Source organism: Amblyomma maculatum, chromosome 6 (genome assembly GCF_055883805.1).
Source record: "Amblyomma maculatum isolate TAMU_Amacu chromosome 6, ASM5588380v1, whole genome shotgun sequence".
NCBI classification, from domain to species: domain Eukaryota; kingdom Metazoa; phylum Arthropoda; class Arachnida; order Ixodida; family Ixodidae; genus Amblyomma; species Amblyomma maculatum.
This window is the reverse complement of record NC_139349.1, coordinates 100030862-100045861: the sequence shown is the minus strand read 5'-3', so window position 1 is coordinate 100045861 and position 15000 is coordinate 100030862. Positions and strand designations below refer to the sequence as shown.

Here is a 15000-nt window from a genome sequence, read left to right as displayed (position 1 = left end):
ACCGTCGACGCAGTCGGACAATGATGTCTTCGGCCTTCATTTAGCGCTGTGAATTAAAGTAGTGCTGGTGCAAGAAAATGTAAAAACGGTACCATCCCTTTGTTAGTGCCACAGAAGCCCAGGCGTGGGAAAAAAGAGCGGCGGTAAATGACAGCCAGAGACATTTTGTTCGTTTTTAGGTTAAGCCACCATCAGCAACAATGAAAGACGGCAGAATCCACGTTTCTTTGAATTAAAGGTGCCATAATTAAGTGCTCTCACACATAGAAATCCCGCATTAGAGCAGTGGGAGGCCACACTGTCCGGGCTTGCGCTACAGCCGAGGCACTGATTCTTTAGGCACTAACAGACCGGCCGGTTTACCTTAGTCGAATCTTCTTCAGAACCAATAAATGTTTCTCTCTCTCTCTCTCTGCGAAGTTTGCCGCTGCACGATGCGTCACGATGCGGTAAACTCTTACATTCTGATAAACGATCAGCGTTTCAGTTATGAAACCTGACTCTAAAGCAGTAAACGCGGTAGGGTTAGAGTCCAAACAGTGCACGGTTTAAATATAAGTATTACATACTTGTGTGTGCTGCTGCTGCGAAAAAGACAACAAAAACCTCTGCTCCATATGGGCGGTTTTTGCTTCCTATTCATTTGTTTACCCTACAGTTTTTACCCCATTGCATTCGTTTTACTAGTGTCTGTTTGGGGTAAACCCCGCGAGTGCAACGGTTTCCCCGACCACTGCTGTCCAAATGATTTGTGATAGACGTCTTGATCGTCTTGGTACGTTTGGTCGTTTGCTTGCTTTTGAGTGAGCTTTCAGTCAGTAGTCTGAAGGCTGGTTGTCGTCACTGAGCGGATCGACTTTGTCAGGCTTCTTCCCCCTGAGCTTAATGACAGTACAGGCCGACAGTCCGAAGCACACAGACATCATCAGGAATAGGAGTGCTACTCCTGCTGCGAAGCCCGTCGCCTTGAGGCATACCAAGCTGCCGCTGGGGTCTACAGAGGAGAAAAAAAGAAGCAAGAGCTAATGACCCAATTGTTTCATGCTTAAAAAAAGAAGCAAGAGCTAATGACCCAATTGTTTCATGCTTAAAAAAAAAACAAAAAAAAAACATTACTTTTATTTACCTTATACTGCCCTATTTTGCTCATTCTTTTTCGCATAGCTGATTGTATACACCAGCGTTACAGACAGATGTGACATTACCAGAGCTTGGTGATGTCTTAAAAGTTCTATTGGGGCTGTTCACTACGCTTTCCTTCGTTTACTACGGTCCAGCACATTTTCGACGGTTAAGCCCGTGCGCTACCTATCGCAAGCCGTGACTGTACACATAGAACTGTAACCGTCCTTAGTTTTCTGTTTCAGTAGTTTATGCAAGAACGTTGCAGGCACTGCACCAGCGAGGCAGGCAAGGCACAGACCGGAAGCGCACAAAACGTGATTGCCGAAAAGTGACCCGTTTAGCGGGCCCAGAGGTTGATAAGGGCGGAAACTAGCAAAGAAAGAGGTGCCGGGCGTGGCGGCAGAGCAGGGCTGGGTCATGAAACTGTAAAGGCGAAGTCTTTCCCTTCTTTCACTTCCCTTCTTTCACTGCCGCCCAACCCATAAAGGAGTGTAGGCAAACTGCGCGCAACGCACCGGAGTAGGGCAGGCTTTGCTGTGCGTCCATGTCGGTGTGCAGCACTTCCAGGGCTTGGAACAGGTTGAGCGTTTCGAATGGCGTGCCGGAGTCGTTGGCCGCTGCGAGCGCTGGTGAAGCCGACCTCTTCCGGCGTTGACGCCAGGAGCATTGTTGAGTCTGAAGCACAAAGTGCATGTGCGGACGAGAGTCACTAAGTGGCCGTTCGTTACGTACACGCCCTGTTATTACGGGCGCCTAATTCCGAGTTATTGTGCACAGGATGAATTCATTCGTTACGCTCCGTTTATACATATTTCTCACTTGATAATGTTTCTTGTTTCTCATTATTGGCGATAAAAAATGGGGACACAAATTGGAACCCTCGCAGGGTTTGACCGTTAGAAAACGCGTAGTGGCGATATGGGAGCAATGAGAATTAGTTGCGCAGAGGAAAAAAAAAAGCGGCAGTTATCCTGTTTTCTGAAAACGTGATATGAAGGCAATACTTTCGGTCTTTTGTCATCATTTTGAAAGTTGCTCCACAGACAGCATAGCTTGTATATCACTGTTTGATTTGGTTTGGGCAGTGTGTATTTGAGCATATATCCTCAATTTTTGGAGTTGCGATTAACTTTTCTTCAGTGTGAAGGCCGCAATAACTGCAGCCAGGGCAGTTGAAATTTGTTTTGAAATTCTGCAGGGCCTTTAAAACGATTTAGTCTGCATTAAACAGTAGTCCAGCCATTTTCAGATTTGTCAAGTACGTTAGATAGGCTCCTTTTACGCGTCCTCTTCGCATGGCGTCACTGAAGTTCAAATCCTGGGCTATCGTTAAAAACATTATTGGGAGCACATGGTTCCAGGGAACAAATATAAGATGAAGCTGTAGATACCGGCGCGCATTTCGGAACTTGCAATGAATGATTAGGTCATTTGCTGTGAACGCCAATGAGTATTTTACACTTTGGGTATTTTCATTTTGCGTAATTTGCCGTGAGTGATTAATCTTTTTTCCTCTACAAGGTTCAAGTTTGTCGCATTCTACGAAACAAATTATTTTTCTTGTACGCTTATCTGGTTTCTGACCACCTCCGTAACCTCCTCCTACATCCTGTTATACCGAGGCTACTATCATTTCGCGACAGGCACATAGGGCCGCTACTTTAATCAGCGTTTGTTTGAGCGGTCAGCAAGGGTTTATAAATGCTTTATGAAGCTCTACGTGTTGCCGGTAACGTAAAGACAAGTTTGATCTCTGTTTCAGTTATATTTTAGATGTATTTTAAATCCTTTCTGGCTATAATTATCACTCCACATGCTTCGTGTGTCTTTATTGTTAGTCGTAAGCTAAAGTAACGGTCGGGCCATTATTAAGAAAACTGAACTCGTTTTTCCGCTCAGGGTGGTAGCTTGCGTTGACAGCTTCATTTCTTCAATTAGCAAAAGCTATTATTATGAGCCCATATCTTTGGTGGATTTAGGCAGCCTGCATTTACGCGCATGCACGCACTTTCATGTCTTGCGACCACATTGTGCTCAACTTTTGACTGCGTCTGTACGAGAGGAGCCAGAGAAGGCACGTGGAAAGAAAGAAAGAAAGAAAGAAAGAAAGAAAGAAAGAAAGAAAGGAACAACAAAACAAAGAAAAGACCGAAAGAAAGAAAGAAATAAAGAAAAAAAGAAAGAGAAAGAAAGCAAGAAATAAAGAAAGTGGCACGTACAGGGCACGAACTGTGGCACATGTGGACGTCGCACTCGATGTACAGCGCCCTGCTGCCCGTGAAGCGGAAGGCCTTGAGGAAGGCAAACAGCGCCACCTCTTGACCCCCTTCCGCACGAGTGGAGTGCGAGCCGCGGAAGGCGCTCAGGAGGCGCTCCTGCAGGGTGCATCTGCGAGCGGTGAAGACGATAGGAATAATACACAAAGATGAAAAAAAAATCACACATTCGAGTGCGTGGCTTGCAATGGAAGCGCAACTATAAATATTGTAATATTTGCGCAATACACCTTCGTCTGTAAGCGGCAGTTTCACAGAACAGACATGGGTTGAGCTATTCAGTTAAGAGCCTACTTTAGTGAGTGACTATGGTCACAGCAGGCTCTCTGCTCAACTACATGTACGCTGCAGTCAGTTTATAGACATGAAGCCAAAGCGAGCCCAAGCTCGAAGGAAGCTTCTAAACTAAATTGTGCTTCTGTGCCGTATTTGCGAAAATTCCCTGTCGAAATGGGAGGAGTCGAAGTGTTCTGTGAACTCGCCGCTTTTAGCATCACATTTTGTGAAAATGACGCCTTTTTATATAGGATAGTTATTTCTGTAGTCAACTTCAAACCCTTATGCTGCAGATAGCTATGCGGCACTTACCCGTGTACATCGACCAGCTGGAGCTTTTGATCTGCTCCATTGTGAGCCACACAGTTGCTGACGAGGATATCAACGTCACCTGCGAGTATATAAGTGCAGTTGCCATCAAGCATTTTTCCTCTTTTTATCACGCAGTAACAACGTTAATCGTAACAACAATTATATACGGCGTAGATGCTGCTGGAGGAATCCTTGTTTCAGCCAAAGGACTTCAGGAGACAGTGGCAGAACCCACATGCGATGTATGTGCATCTGCTCTGAATTTCTATCCTCTCAATAAATAACAAGTGAATTTCTTCAGCCGTTAAGCTATGACAGCATTGCTACTTTAAGCCGCAAGACCCCTTTGATTTTTTATCCAACGAGCTTACTCAAAACTCCCTTTCACTTCACCCTTCATAACTACTCTCTTTGTGTCCGCCCTGTCTTTGTGGAAATGTCTGGATTGAGGCTTGCACTCACGCAGTACGCTGGTCATGGTGATCACGAGCGTGAGAGGGTCTCCCACCGTCACAGGCCCCTGCGCTCTGGGTCCCGAGAGTCCGTAACCCAAACGCACTTCCATGCTGCACTGCGGAGGGGGTAGCGTGAAAACGACCGCTGTACCCGTGTTCACCCTGCGACAAGAGGAGTGGCACGGTACCAGAGGGTTTGTATCACCTCCACCGCAGCGTCCATTGCAGGGCCAATTTCGCTGTGCGGTGACTTGACTGGCAGAACACGAATGGCTGTCGTGCTCAAACATAATGCTTTTTATTCGTCCTGATCAATGGTATTTTTCTTTACCTGAGACTTCGTTGTGCCCAGAAAAGTCCTATGTACTATAACTATCTCCATCCGTTTTGCTTTTAATGCAGATTTGAGGTTACAAGCAGTGCTCTGGCAAAAGTAAAACACTGCCTACTTCTCAGCGAACCTGAAGTATTATTCCCATTCAGTTTAAATGTCATGTTTAAAGAGTTTAAATGCCGTTTCTACTGCTGCTTGACACCAACCACCTTTCCAGTGTGTCGAAGCTTCCCCCTATATCCTGGCGCTCTCATTTTCTGGGTTGAAACGTTTTCTGGTGTATGTGGGAAAGATTCTGTAAAGCCATTAAACTTAAATAATTTTCATCAGGAAAAACCATTCAGAAGGTGGTGCGTAGGTTGGTAGCGCATCACATCTTATAGCGCAAAGGGAACCGGAAATAAAGGCGTTCAAATTAGAAAAAAAAACAAAACAAAAACATCATCCCATTTCTCCACTAAAAACCTTTTATGAACCTAAAACACGGTCCGGGTCTACTGCGATTCCCTCAATGCACCCCAGTCACGTAAGCAGGCCTCCAAGCGCCGTATGCGAGTATTTTTATTCGTGGGGAACGCAATAGCGTCGCGGCGTGTAGCTTTCCTTTCCGCGCTGCCGTTACCGACAAGGACGAAAATGTCGAGGAAGGAAGCGATTCATGTAATGGCATCCGGAAGAAGAGGACACGAGGAAGGCATGCGGATTCCCGGGAAGGTGCGAAAAAGCACCGAAAAAAAAAGTATCTGCTGTGTTTGCGAAGTCAGTTTCCCGGAGTTGGCGTGAAGGACGGGAGAAAAAGAAAATATCTTGAAACGAAAATGAATACGTCAAGCTAAGGGAAAAAAAATTGACAAACGGCGCACTCCCAAATGCACGCTTCACGATTTCGCACGCAGCGCGGAAAGTAGGCATATGGAATATACGGTTGCGTAAGAGGTAAGACGGCGACCGGGCAGCGACATTCGTTGAGTAAGAGCCCCCCGTCATTAACCTCGGCTCCACATATGTCAGGCCATGCTCGCAACTCGGAAGGTGTTTCTAAAAGAAAAATCCCGCGGCAACGATTCCACTTGCTCACGCGAAGGCGTACGCGTCCGGTGGAAGCAGGATGAAAAGGCGTAAATAGAATGCTTTAGCCGACAGCTGTCAATGCGCATGCGCTGTTGGCGGGTGGCAGGAGTGGTATAAGGTAGCAATATGTGCGGAAATATTAAGCAACCTATTATAAATCTCAAGGTAGATCGGCCCATTAATCGTGTCCTTATGACGTATATCTCTGCCCCCCCCCCCCCCCCCCCCCCTTTCCCACTCACATGGGATAAGAGAGCTGGTCTCCTGCGCGTGAAAAATCTCACGCTTTCTTCACAAGTGATCAAGCTTATAAGTGTATTGTGTTAATTGCTTAGAAATCTGCGTGCAACTTCTTTCCGAAAATTAAAACAGCATTCAACTGCACTCAGGGCTATAGTACAAGTATCGACTCTGTTGCTGGCTGCGATGAGCCGTAATTAAGGTTTTCACAGTTGTGCTGCCTTTGTCGGCGATTCACGATGTTTCACTTGGTAATTCAGTTAGCTCGTGGTTGTTCCGAGCTTTTGGGAGTAGGTGAGAGAGGAGAGCTAATCAGTAGTGCTGAAAGATGCGTTGAATAAGGGGCAATTGCATAATGAAGGCGTTTGAAAGTGTAACGAAGCGAGGCGGACGCGAGGATCATGCGGCTTTCAATACTAAAGGGTGTAAGGCTCATTAGTCGTGTTTACATAAAGGCGACAGCATCGTGAAGCATTCCTGATGTATCGCTGCAACGCTACGAATAAAGCAGCGCTTGCGTCGTCCCTCTTGTGAAGGTGGCGTCGCCTTGTGTTGCTTCTCGAAGGCTCAAGGGGAGGGAAGAATACGCAACAATTGTCGAACATTAATCGCATACGCTCTCACTCTCCACCTTGATGGATGAAGCATCATTTGCACGTACTGCGAGTGTCTATTTATCATGTTTAGTTTAACCCTGTATGAATTGTGTGTCATGAGGTTTCCTAACGCGTCCTTCCCATTTACACTGACGTGATGCTTTAAAAAGTTGATACAACTTGACTCACTACTTGTCACGTTCGTGTAAAGATGCAGCTGTACATACATACATTACGTGAATACTTTAACAAAAGTTCCCGTTTTTCGTTTTCAAAAGTTAAGCCCTTTTCGCTATACAATATTTTGCACCAGAAAACAGCTTCAAGCCACTGCTGTTACCTTTGGAACAGCAGTAAGAATAGTATGTTAAAGGAAAAGCCTTTATAGGCTTGTGAGTGTGGAAAAAATTTGTGCGTCCAAGGAGGATGTCACACCGTCATTATCGAGAAATCAATTCATTGATGACTAAAATATGGGTTGGATGACGTAAAGGGCGAAAAAAATGTGCCTGTGTGCTAAAATTACGTACTGCGTTCACGTGAATTAAGTGGAATTTAGGGCCTGAAAGTCAGTCAGGCGTTAAAATAGGCAAGGACGTCGATATAGTGTGAAGGTGTCAAAACAGCCTCGGACGTCGTAATTGTGCAAAAATACGCCAACATTGTGCAAACAGCTAGGAAAAAAAAGGAAAAAGAAAAAAGAAAAGACTGAGAAATGAAAGAAGCAAGTGAGTGAGAGAGTGGCAGATGAAGGCGAACAGTCGTAGGAAGGCTTTCGCCTTAATAGACTTAAGAGAGATCTAAGTGTCTCCGACAAAGTTTTGTCGTTCAGCGTCCAAACGGGAAAACAGTGATATTTACAAGCAACCTGAAGAGGCAAAAGAAACACTTAAACGCTTGGTCTCCTCGGGAGTTTTAGGAAGATGCCGGAAGGTACTCGATGGACTCACTCGACGTTGAGCAGCGGGAAGGAGACCGTCTTCCAGTAGTCGAAGGCGTACTCGCACGTGACCCGGAATCGCTCGTCGGCCGAGTCCTCGATCTGACGATCATACTGCACCGTCAGTGAGTTCCAGAGCTGGTGACCGCGGACCTGCTCAAAATAGCCGAAAAAATGGCGGCTGGTAAATTAGCCTAGAGTGTTTGCACCCCCAGAACTTCTAAAACCACAATAAATGCCAAGAACAATGTCCTCATCAAACATACCGCAGAAAGAATCACCACATTTTCTGAAAACACTGGCTGTGCTTTGTCTCCAGTAACATATTTGTTCATATGAAAACAGTCACTAACTTATTGAGATCGTCTTTTGGTGCATTGCATGGCATCAGAAGCGACACGGGCTATGAGAGACGCCGTAGTGGAGGTCTCCGGAAATTTCGACCACCTGGGGTTCTTTAGCGTGCACCGACATCGCACAGCACACGGGCGAATAGCTTCTCGCCTTCACCTTAAAGCGGCCGCCGCGGCCGGGATTGAACCCACTTTATTAGGATCAGCACACGAACGCCTTAACCACTGAGGCGAGGAGCAATAAATTGCCATCAAGTTCGATTATCTATGCTAGGATATTCAAGCTTGAATCTACAGTGCGGCGCCTAGCAGTAATGTCACATCAAATAAACTGAACAGGATTGAGTGAGGAGCCAAACCTAGACATAACGTGAATAAGCTAGACAATGTGCGACTAACAGATGCGCCAAGCTCATGGTAGCAATGTAACCAAGCCGAAGTGAAGTCGTAGGCTCAGAATGGCATTAAGTAATTTAGATATTCTAGAGGATTTGTTCAGGAAGCAGGGCTACTACCTGGGCTACTACCTTACATCAGCACTTTGTATCCACTACACGAAATGCTGGTAACCTTACTTGAGACGCTTCTATAGAAATAAGCCAGTCGTGGTGTTAACAATTTGACCATTGCTGCAGTTCATGTGGGACAAAATAACTGAGTCTGATTAAATGTGAAATATAACGAGCACTGAGTGATAAGGCTAAGTCAGCCTTCCTAAATCTATTGTACACTCCAGATTATGTCACATCACTGGACACAACACGCGTCTTTGAAGCAGAAAGCCCTCGCCTTCTCGCCAGCGGAGGAAGCCTGTGCAGGCTGCACGAGCAGGTCGCTCCGGCCCAGCGTGCCGCAGCGGTTTGCTCGCACGTCTAGCGTGTAGGCGGGGCCCCCGGAGCCGTTCACGTACACGCAGTCCGGGTCGTGCGCGTAGCCTGTACTGTACACCAGACCCAGGAAGGAGCCGTTGAAGCGTAGCTCGATGCGCATCAGGCCCTCGTGACACTCGGCCGATATCACTGCGCGAGTGAAAGGTTAGAAAGTGAAGGAGAAAAACAGGGCTTATTGCTACTGTCATATATATAGTGGGCTTAAAATCGCTGTAAAACTTCAGCATTTATAGTGGCGAAACAGAGCGAGTAGAAGTGCATACCCTATCGACCTCCTGTGTGGGATGTCTAAGCTGGTACATTCATGTCATATGCTCAGCAAGTCGGCTACAGAACTACATAGCGACAGTTTTTCAGGATATCTTTGGGACATACCCTTTGAATGGCTTAGACGATACAAGCGCTGTCGGGAACAAAAGTTTTATACTCCAGGTGGTGGCGAAGCGACGACGAACTTGAGCAGAGTGCCATGTGGAAGGGACCTCTAAGATCGGAACAGACGATGGAGGTCAACATTTTTCTTCATAAAGGCCTCTTAGCTAGTTTCAATTCAACGCGCCAGTTAAAAAAAAGAAGAAAAAGAAACGCCGAGTGGTACCGCTGCGGCCGTCTCTCTCTCTCCAATGCTTGTCTGCTTCTTTTTTTTTTTCTGCAGTGCAGCTCCAGGTAAGACATGCCAGCCTGTGCACTTTGCAGTATGAAACGGCAGTTATGATGCCGTGGCGCACGCTGGCTGCCATGTCATAACTCGAGCGCGCGATGAGAAAAATAATGAAGCAAAAACTGAATCCCCTGGTGGAACGCGTCACGTTTCATGATGCCAACAAGGATAACAACAAAATAGGGCCAGAGACCGTCACCGCTCGACATTTAGGCCAGCTGGAGCGCGCTAAGTTGAAACGAGCTAAGCGACATGCCTGAATCCCCCCCCCCCCCCCCCCCCCGCCTTCTCTCCCTCTACACACAAAAGCACCCTCCCCTCTGTCTCAATCCCAGATGACTCCTGTAGATGGCACTGCAATGCTGCAATGGTTTGCTTGGTCGCCCGCCGCGTGGATTATACTACTTTTTCTCCCGACTGTAAAAACACTTCTTGCAATGGTGTACCTTTTACGCGAACTGGCACGTCTACGACGTCCTTGATGAAAGGTGTGTACCCCGGCTCTTCGATATGCCCGTGGCCGTGGTCGTAGAGCGGCTTTCTTCGTCCCGCTGATCCCGTAGGCCGTTTCTTCACCCTCTTGATCACGGGCAGTCTTTCCACCGTGCCTGGGCACACATAACACCCTTTAGTTTCTGCTGCAACATTTACCACTTTTGCATTGAATTTACCTGTTTTTTGCTTTATTATATTTTTTTCTCTATAGCTTAAGCTGTAAGCGTGTGGCCAGGGAGCTGAACGTAACAAAGCTGCTGTTTTCGAGGTAACTGATCCGGCCACGAATAATTTACATCGGGTACGTTATAGACTTGAAGTTTTCGGAATGAATTATTTTTCAAATGTTTTTTTTTCTGCGTCATACTATAAGCAAAGCTAACTGCGCTCTGCCTCAGTGATCGGCGGGCGTGGTGTGTCGGTCTGCCCAAGTATGAAACAAGCAGTTGATCGAGCGTTTTACATGTGCAGGAAGAACTTAATGCGCCAATGTTTCTCCTCTTGTGCATGATTAATTAAAATCTTGGATTCTAGTAGCGTAAACAATGCTCAATATATGGATTCATAAAACATAAAATTAATTTTGCGCGGAGTTATTCAGCGCAAGCCACATGTTCAACAGTTTCTTCATGCCTCGAATTTCACTGTTGTCTTCTACGCAGCACATTCATTTCACAGGGATCGCAGGGAAGTCAGCGAATAAGCTTACCTTCACCAGTGGGGCCTCTTGAGATAGGGTCGTCACGTTGTATCAAATCAACGCTGGCGGCTGTTTTGTTGACTATTTCTTGCCTTGTCTTCAAAAATGATGTGGCTTCTGCTTTGAGCTCGCCTTCGAGTGAGGAATTCGTTACTGAAATCTCCTTTTCTAGCAGGATTGAAGAAAAATTCACCAGGGTAAAGTTGGACGCTTCCAATTCCAGCGCTGTGTCGTTTGAAAAGGTTAAGTTTGAGGGCTCTATGGTGGCAGTGGCGCCTTGAGAAGATACCTGTAAAACAACATGAATGTTCAGTCGAATGAACATTTTCTTTAGACACACGGGACAGCGAGTGGCCGCTGAATTAGAAAAAATGCATTTCAGTGAGTTATACTGTTGCTTGCGATTTCGGCTGATTGGACGCTCAGGCAAATTGGTGACAACACTGCTCCATTAAAAATTAGTTTACACTAAGAAAACACCGCGTTCGACTATATGGCGCCGTTTTTAAACTTCGACTGTCTATTTCTGTAAACTAACCAAGAGTTACTTTCTTGTATCCGATTACAGGTACCACGGGACGCACGATGCGAGAAAAATAAAATGACTTAATTTGCAGAGCCATAACTGGACATGTGCTTTAAATGTGTCATATTTATTGATAATTATTAACCTAACGTGGCCTAGTTGTTCACAGCACCTTACATCGCTGCGCACACGCACGCAATTTCCGTAGCATTAATAGCTGTCGCCATATGCCACAAGGTTCAATCGTGGGCCGCTATACTCCCTAACTCGTACACGTGATAATAGCGAAGTGATCTTTACGGATTTCAAATAATGCGAATAAATTAATGAACCCGATTAACATGACCACCCAAATGGACGTAAAGCGAGCGATTTCTGCGACTCTCATCAGTGATACTGAATAGCAAGCTACGATAAGGGGCCATCAGTTGCTTCCTTCAGTGAAGAGTATCTACTATGCCGCCGCAATGAGCTCCTCAAATTGCGCGGTGTTTATCATCGTCATAAATGTTTTCTACAAATGCAGAGTATCAAGTGTCCGGGTTCAGAATTTCTAAATAGGGACGAGGCCCTCACAGTCTAAAATATTTACAGAGCGTTGAATTCGCACTAAAAGGGAAAACACAGAATGGAATTTTGTGTTCGGAAAATATACAAATAAATGTCGTACGCCTTCGAGATTCATCGATGCTACATGATCTGCGCTGACATGGGAGAAGGTTGTAAAGGACGTGCGATTTGATGAACAAGTCAGGACATACAATTCCAGTTCGAATGAATGCCATAAATTTCCGTGCCAGAAAGTGAGGAGTCCACCTAGCTAATGCGCTTTTTAACTTTGAAACAAATCGTTATTTAGCTCATTTTGGATGAGGAAAACTTCGAATGACTTAAGCAAAGCGGTTGCTTACTAACCCATGACCACATGACAATGCAGAAGAAATTCAAAGCGAAACAGAGATGTGCACTGTACTATTGACAGAGAGAACGCTGTGCTTCTGGTGGAATTCGCGTGATGTCATTTAACAACAAATAAGTACGGAGGATGCCATATAGAAATGGCATAGTTAATTTAAAGGAGCAATCAGGAGAACTTATCCCAGTATTTGCAATTAGTGAAAATAAACCTTTTGGCCCTCTCTCGCTTCCCTGGCAGAGAAAGACGCACTTCTCGCAAAAAAAAAAAAAAAGAAAAGAAATTACATATATTCTTGCCAGTTGAGTTGAAATCGCGACGTTCCTAAAGATAAGTACACATTTTCTCCATTTTGATGTGAGCGGCTCTGCGTTGCAGCCTTGGGGATCCGCGAACAAAAATTAGTGTCGGCGTATGCACTTTACTTTGGAGATCGGACGCTGGTGGCGGCACCTGTGTTTTTTTCTTTATTTATTCCATCTGATAGAAGATCTGCTCTCGGTTAGAGTGGTCTCTTCGTGATTACAACGCGGTAACCTATCTGCGCAGACTAACTTTTATTAGAACATATTGTAATGCCCCTTTAACTGCCGTATTGAATGGAAGTCTACATTTTGAAACAGTGCTCACAATTATCCGCTATAACTGAACGTGCAGCGCATCAAAGACAAGACGAAAGGAGTGGACGTACGCAGCTTTGCCTTGCGTCCTATAAGTTACACTGTGCCTTTCTCTGCTCATGTACCTTCTAGACCAACGAAACACTATTTTGCTATTCGGTATGCCGCTGTAGCAACACCAGAAACATTCTCCGTTGTACACTTACCACGAATTGCCGTACAAAGGAGAAAAAAGTAAGTGGCAGTCCCTATCGCACGCTTGTTACTATGCGCACAATATACCTATATATATATATATATATATATATATATATATATATACAGGTTAGAAATTAGGGAATGTTTAAACCATGGTTAAGGTCTTGCGAACGGAAATAATTTTCAATGTGTTGCGGAGAGGATCTGTCTTTGTTGCTAACCGTAAATACTCCGCTATAAATATACTCCAGGACTCGGAAAGCATACCTCTATCTCTACGAAAGAGCGCACCAGAGGTGTCACGTTACTCTCTTGTTACTCCCGAATTGGGTAATTCATATTTAGATTTTGTACGTATGTCACAGAATGATTCAGAATGTGGAAGCTACAGTGAAATGCCGCTGCAGTGTTTTAAATAAGCATGTGGGGAAATTACCTTGCAGGACCTTAAGCGGTTGCTCGAAATGGGATTTTTTTGCGAACTTTGAGCTCAGGGCCTGGCTGTGTGGGGCCCACCCCCTCCTTTACTGTCGACATAGAGTGATCCGTATCCGAATGTCGCTGTTTTAAAGAGCATACGCGGAATGGTAATCCGTTCACAACATAGCGCTGAAATGTGTTTTTGCTACTCTGGAGGGACTAATAATTATAACAGGACACTCAGGGACGTTTGTTGGTCCTCACCGCTTTTATTTCTCCTGTTTCGGCAGTTATTTAAAATAATCATAATTGATTCAGTTATGCTTTTTTTTTATAAAGGTGCGGATGCCGGCTGGTTGGTGTATGCTGAAGAAGGGAATAAAACAGCGCGAGGTAAGGCAGGACGCGTCTCTGTCCCGTTTGTCCTGTCCTGTCTGTGACACGTGCTGTTTTATTCCCTTCGTGAACATGATTTTTCTGTGATCACATTTGCATTCTGAAATTTATTCATATACTGTGCCCACCAAATTGTAGTTTGAACGAATTGATATGCAATACTCATATAATAGGGAGCCGACGAATCTTTGGTTGTAGAAATTATGCGACGCTGCAGAGAATTTAGAGTGTGCGCTTTAATCGCAAAATAAACGACTCGCATACAAAGTGTTGATAGGGTGCAAGTCTATTTCTGAAATAATATAAAACGGCGGCACCTCCCCGCTCGTGGTTGATTTACCTTGTGAAGGAGGCATTCCAGGGTGATAATTAATAACAATGTGGTCTTTGGCGAGTGGAGTAGCCGCCTCCAAGAAACGGCGATGTACTTGGTCATCTCTGCATACTGGGCATTGCTCATAGTTTGTGACAATCCAAATACCTGTAGAGAAAAGCCAATTGCATAACAATTATATAAATAAACAAAATAAATACTTATAGCAAGAAAACGGTATTCGCAAGGGCGTAGTTTAGTTCTCTTTGTTTTCTTTACGCTGTTCCCTCCTAACCATAACGTTTATATCTGGCTTATATATCGGGGTCTACTGGTCGAAAATATAAAGGCTCCGTAATATCTTAAATTTACTTTAACTGCATGTATTCTCAGCGGAAATGCTTTCGTTTATAAAATGAAAAAAATTATCAAGTATTAGTAAATGTTTTATGAGGTAAAGTGTGAAGGATTATAGTTGTAAAAGCAAGCCGCTACAAGACAACTTTCTAAATTTCGACAGAGGAAAAAGCGAACAGCAGTGACGACTATGCCTGCAGGGTGTAATATGGCAGACACTGGACGCCATCATTTTTTGCGTCCATGCACGGAAACCTTAGAAACTGAGTGTGCGTTTCTTATTGTCATATCCGATGCACAATCTGAAACCCTATTGCATAAAAGTACTGCAGAGATGTTCTATACTGGTCCTCGATATTTTTACGCGTGACGTACGCCGCCCTGGCGCCAACACCAGTACATAGACACCAAGCCTGCATCTGAAAGCCTATTTGTGAGTACATGATTCAGGCTGAGGATACTGCAGCAGTCTGGTCAAGAAGATGTGCCTGCAGCTTGAAGACGTGGCAGACAGGAAGGAAATGTGTGGA

At 45.0% G+C, this 15000-nt stretch overlaps 1 protein-coding gene across 1 annotated transcript; it reads right to left on the bottom strand.

Annotated features, from left to right (window-relative positions):
* Window positions 1–252: 252 nt before the first annotated feature.
* Window positions 253–14260, bottom strand: LOC146186413 (uncharacterized). Its single transcript, XM_084605680.1, has 10 exons — window positions 14141–14260; window positions 10734–11013; window positions 9976–10137; window positions 8768–8997; window positions 7636–7778; window positions 4452–4606; window positions 3990–4068; window positions 3345–3513; window positions 1641–1800; window positions 253–994 (listed from the first exon to the last, which is right to left on the bottom strand). Exons 1-10 carry the CDS (start codon window positions 14258–14260, stop codon window positions 816–818), a joined length of 1677 nt encoding a protein of 558 aa, XP_084461806.1. The 3' UTR covers window positions 253–815.
* Window positions 14261–15000: the final 740 nt, after the last annotated feature.